This window comes from Phodopus roborovskii, unplaced genomic scaffold, assembly GCF_943737965.1.
Source record: "Phodopus roborovskii unplaced genomic scaffold, PHOROB, whole genome shotgun sequence".
Classification (NCBI taxonomy): Eukaryota; Metazoa; Chordata; class Mammalia; order Rodentia; family Cricetidae; genus Phodopus; species Phodopus roborovskii.
In genome coordinates this window covers 15,217,052-15,221,521 of record NW_026126511.1, presented here as the reverse complement: position 1 = coordinate 15,221,521, position 4,470 = coordinate 15,217,052, and the positions used below count along the sequence as shown (strand labels likewise).

Genomic DNA, 4,470 nt, shown 5'->3' with positions numbered 1-4,470 from the left:
GTTTTTAATTAGTTTTGGCTAAGGTTTTTTTGTTTGTTTGTTTGGTTTGGTGTTTTTGGTTGTCTTGTCTCGTTTGTTGAACAGCTCTACCAGGACTTGGCTCAATGTAAACAAAAATGCACCCGAATCATAAAACTGCTCTTCTTTCAGTCATGTTTTATTTGTAAGTGTACCGGGACGCATCTCCCTGTTGTATGTTGGCGCACAGAAATGGTTCTGATGGGGGGGGGGCGCGGATAGAGCAGACACAACCAAGGAGCAAGCTTTGCAGACACAACATGGACAGGGACCAGTCGGGGAGACACTGCAGGGTTAACACTGGCAGTTTGGAGCCACTGTGTGAGCCTGTGCACGAAAGGAAATATTTACAATGATGTCGTGTTTTCAGTGGAAACAGGCAGTAGACTGTGAAGTCACACTATCCACAAAACGGCCTACCAGAAAGCTAGCCCAGTTTAGTGCTCAGTTTCAAATGCATAGCATGTTTGTGCTGCAAACAAAGTGCAAACAAAGATACACAAGATAATTAAAACAATGCCCAACCAGAGTGAGACCTAGTGGTATTTCTTTCTGTACCTTTCAAACCATGCATGACTTCAGTCTTGTTAAACAGTAGAGTTCCCCCCTCATCTGTTCTGTTTTTAACTTGTTACCTTTAAATGATAGTCACAAACCATCTCCACATGAGATCCAAATAGTATCTTTCTTGTACACAAAGCAGGCATTTCACCAAGCCATCTTCAACTGTCATTCTCTCTCTCTCTTTAAATCTATCAGCAGCTGGGGTTGTTAGTATGAAATACCATACATGATTTTCTATTTTGGAAACTCATAGTGCAAATTAAAGTTTTTCCAACTCAACATTTATCCCCAGTAATAAATGATCCTTGAATAACAACAAGGAGAACAAGGAAACAACTGTTCTGCTTTGCCCCGGGGAACTGCAGGCCCATTTGAAACCACCAAGGTGAGGGGAGGGCCTGGAAATCTTTAAATATCTTCCTCTCTTCTGGGATTTTTAGTGATTTTTCTTACAGCCAACTTCTGCCCCCAGATGGGAGCAGAGACTTCTCAGCCTTTCAACAACTTCATGTTCTCCAAGACAGAGAGAAGGGGGACCTAGGTCAGCGAGATGAGCCTTATTCAGTGGAGACAACTACAAATGGAGGGAAGTTCCTGTCGTAAGATTTTCCCACCTCACCTTTCCATTGAAATTAATAGCAATGAGTGTCAGCAGATAGCTTGAATCTGAACTGAAAGGCCCTAAGGGGAAGTTCTGCAAGTGGGGGTTGAGAGAAAAAAAAAAAAAAAAAAAAAACATGTATACTTTCAGATAATCTGTTCATGGATACATGAAAAAAAAATGAAAATGAGAAATTATGCTGTGGTTGTTATTCTCATTTAATTATCCCAGAATAAACACTTATTTCAGAGATCTCAATTTCTGTCTTTCCGACTCTCATTGCCTAAAGACCCTCACCTGACCAAGACCAGGCCACAGGTCTTTGACCTTCAGGCTCCTGAAAAAGAAGGCTCACTTTAAACAACTAGCCGGCTTCCCGAGCCCTTTGAGCTAAGCTCCAGCAGAGCCTCCCTGAGCTGGAGCAAAGCCTTGGAATCTCTCTGGAAAAGAAAATAAATCCAAGAGGGTACTGGTGGGTGTAAGACTTTAGAAGGGAAAATTAAACACAGAACAACTAGCTTCCTACTCGAATTTCATGCTCCAGCTTGGATTTCATCTGTGACTCACTTGTGTGCGGAGTTGGGGCGGTGGTAGAAATGGTATTGCTCCTCTCTCTTCCTTTGGGGGTAAACGAAGCTGCAGAATACTGCTCCCCGACTTAAATTCTAACGCATCTCTCTTTGTCCTTCCCCCTCCTTTATTCGTCTAGGGTTTTGTGTTTTGTTTTTGGTGGTGACTGGTAGTTTTGTCTTTGTACATAGTTCCTTGGTCCCCAGATGATTTTGATAAGTGTCTCTGATCAAGACAACGGTCCATCCCCGGTCCTTCCCCCTTCTCTCCCCCCACCCTAGTCCCCAGAACCATCTGCTCCTCCAAACCCCGGGTCTACTCTTTGCTTTTCTTCCCCTCCCCATGCCCTGCTCACCCCAATGCCCCCCAAATCTCTCCTGCCACCCCATCTTTTCTCCACATCCAACATCCCTGTCCTCTAGGCTGGGGATGGTTGGGGCAGGGTGCAGAGTGGGGCTGAGGAGACGGGGAGGAAGGGGACTCCCCAAATGCAGGCAAGATAACGGACACTCTAAATGAGGGGGAGTAGGCCAGAGAAGAAATGCACCCCTCAGCTCCCCGGTCTGCCCCACCCGGCACCTCACACCCTCCTCAGTAAGTGGCGGAGAATTTCATCCGCTTCTGCTTCTGTCTCTGGTTGCAAAACCACACCCGCACCACGTTCTTTTTGAGGTCCAGTTTCTCGGCGATGGCGGCGATCTTCTCCGACGAGGGCCGGGGCTGTACGGCAAAGTAGGCCTCGAGGGAGCGCTTCTCCGGCGCGGCGATGGAAGTCCGCTTGCGCTTCTTCTCGCCGCCGTTGAAGAGCTCGGGCTTGTTCATTTTCTCACGCTGCGCGCCCTCGGCCTCCTCCAGCCACGCCTGCAGGATGGGCTTGAGCGCGATCATGTTGTTGTGCGAGAGCGTGAGCGACTCGAACCTGCAGATGGTGCTCTGGCTGAGCGAGCCCACGCCCGGGATCTTGAGGTTGGCCAGCGCCGAGCCCACGTCGGCCTGCGTCACACCCAGCTTGATGCGCCGCTGCTTGAAGCGCTCGGCGAACGCCTCGAGCTCGCGCGGGTCCGTGTCCGAGTCGCAGATGGACGCCAGGCCCGCCGCGCCCACCACCGCCGCCGCCGCCGACGCGGCTGCCACCTGCCCGGCCGCCGCCGCCGCCGCCGCCGCCGCCGCGCCGTGGTGCGCGGCCGCGGCCACCAGCCCGGGGTGCGGCAGCCCGGACGGCATGTTCATGGCGGCCGCGGCCGCCGGGTGCGACAGGTGGCCCAGGCCGTGCATGTGCGGGTGCGGGTGCGCCGAGCCGCCCAGCAGCCCGCCGCCCGGGCCGCCGCCGCCGCCCGGGCCGCCGCCCCCGCCGCCGCCCCCGGGGCCGCCGCCGCCCGGGCCGCCGCCGCCCCCCGGGCCGCCGCCGCCCCCGGGGCCGTCGTGGGCGCCGCCGCCGCCGCCCGCCGCGCCCGCGCCCCCCGCACCGGCCATGAGCGCGAGCGACGGCGACGAGATGTGGTCCAGCAGATCGCCGGGCTCGAGCGCCTGGTGGTGGTGGTGGTGGTGGTGGTGGTGCGCCAGGGGCACGGTGGACGTGGACGTGCAGGGCACGCTATTCATCGTGTGGTACGTGGCGTCCGGCTTGAAAGGGTGGCTCTTGCCCTGGGACACCGCGATGTCCACGGCCGCCAGCGCCTCGGCCCGCGCCAGCAGCGTCTCGTCCAGGCTGGCGAAGAGGTTGCTCTGCAGCTGCAGGCGACACAAACCAAACCAAAACGAAAAGACAGGGGGGAAAGGCACGCACAAAACAAAACAAAACAGACACACACGCGCGCACACACACACACATACACACGCGCGCCAGAGAGCACGGGCAAAAGGCAAACACAATGCGACCAAAATAACAACAACGTGGGGGTGGGAAGAGCGGGATAAACGGAGGAGAGGGGGACAAGCAGGGGCACACAACGGGGAAGGGGAGGGACGGGGCAGCAGCGAAGGGCGGAGAAGGGGACACGGGGACACATTCCGGGAAAGGGAACGGGAGACGAAAAAAAAAAAAGGGGGCAAAAAGAAGAAAAAAAAGAAGAAGAAGAAGAAGAAGAAGAAGAAATGCAGATGTAACTCGAAGCTAAGGACCCGTGTCACACACCCGAGCGAGCGAGCATAGGACATCGCCTTGTCCCGGCGTGCAATTAACAGAGAAAGTGGAGCAAAGTCGAGCGCCCTGGCCCCAGAGCTGCCCGCTGACGGCAGGCGCTGGACAGAGGCGCAGGCAGCCGGGCGCGACCCCAAGCGCCCCTGGGCACACACGTGCCTCACAGCGGGACCCCTCGAAAGACTCCCGCCCGCCGAAGCGGGACCCGGGGCGGCACACGGCGGGCCCCCGACATGCAGCCCCTCGGAGCGGGGGAGGGGGCGTGCGCGCGGGCCGGGGCCGGGGCCGCGGGTGTGGGGGGCGCTTACCGGCGGAGTGGGCAGGCAGGCCCGCCGGATGGCCTCGGAGCTGGAGTGCAGCGACGGGTACTTGTGCTCAGGGAGGGTGGGATGCATGGCAAAGTGAGGCTGCTTGCTGTTCATGGACATCATCTTGCCGGCTTGGCATGGAAATATCCACAAACACTCGCAAAAGTCCGCCGCAAAGTGCGCGCGCGGCTCGCCCGGCCTCCCTCCCGAGGAGGAGGCTGCGGCCCGGGGCGGCTCGCAGTGGCCTCGCCGCGGGGATGCTGCTGCTG

The 4,470-nt window shown here is 56.6% G+C and overlaps 1 protein-coding gene across 1 annotated transcript; it reads right to left on the bottom strand.

Annotated features, from left to right (window-relative positions):
• Positions 1-2,068: 2,068 nt before the first annotated feature.
• Pou4f1 (POU class 4 homeobox 1) lies at positions 2,069-4,470 on the bottom strand. Its single transcript, XM_051195255.1, has 2 exons — positions 4,202-4,470; positions 2,069-3,484 (listed from the first exon to the last, which is right to left on the bottom strand). The coding sequence occupies exons 1-2, from the start codon at positions 4,322-4,324 to the stop codon at positions 2,345-2,347; spliced, it is 1,263 nt and encodes a 420-aa protein (XP_051051212.1). The 5' UTR covers positions 4,325-4,470; the 3' UTR covers positions 2,069-2,344.

Excerpts from the sequence above, each read along its gene's own strand:
- Pou4f1 (XM_051195255.1), bottom strand. The coding sequence starts at position 4,324 with ATGATGTCCATGAACAGCAAGCAGCCTCACTTTGCCATGCATCCCACC. Across the intron at positions 3,485-4,201 it reads CCTGCCTGCCCACTCCGCCG|CTGCAGAGCAACCTCTTCGC; the intron begins GTAAGCGCCCCC and ends TGTCGCCTGCAG.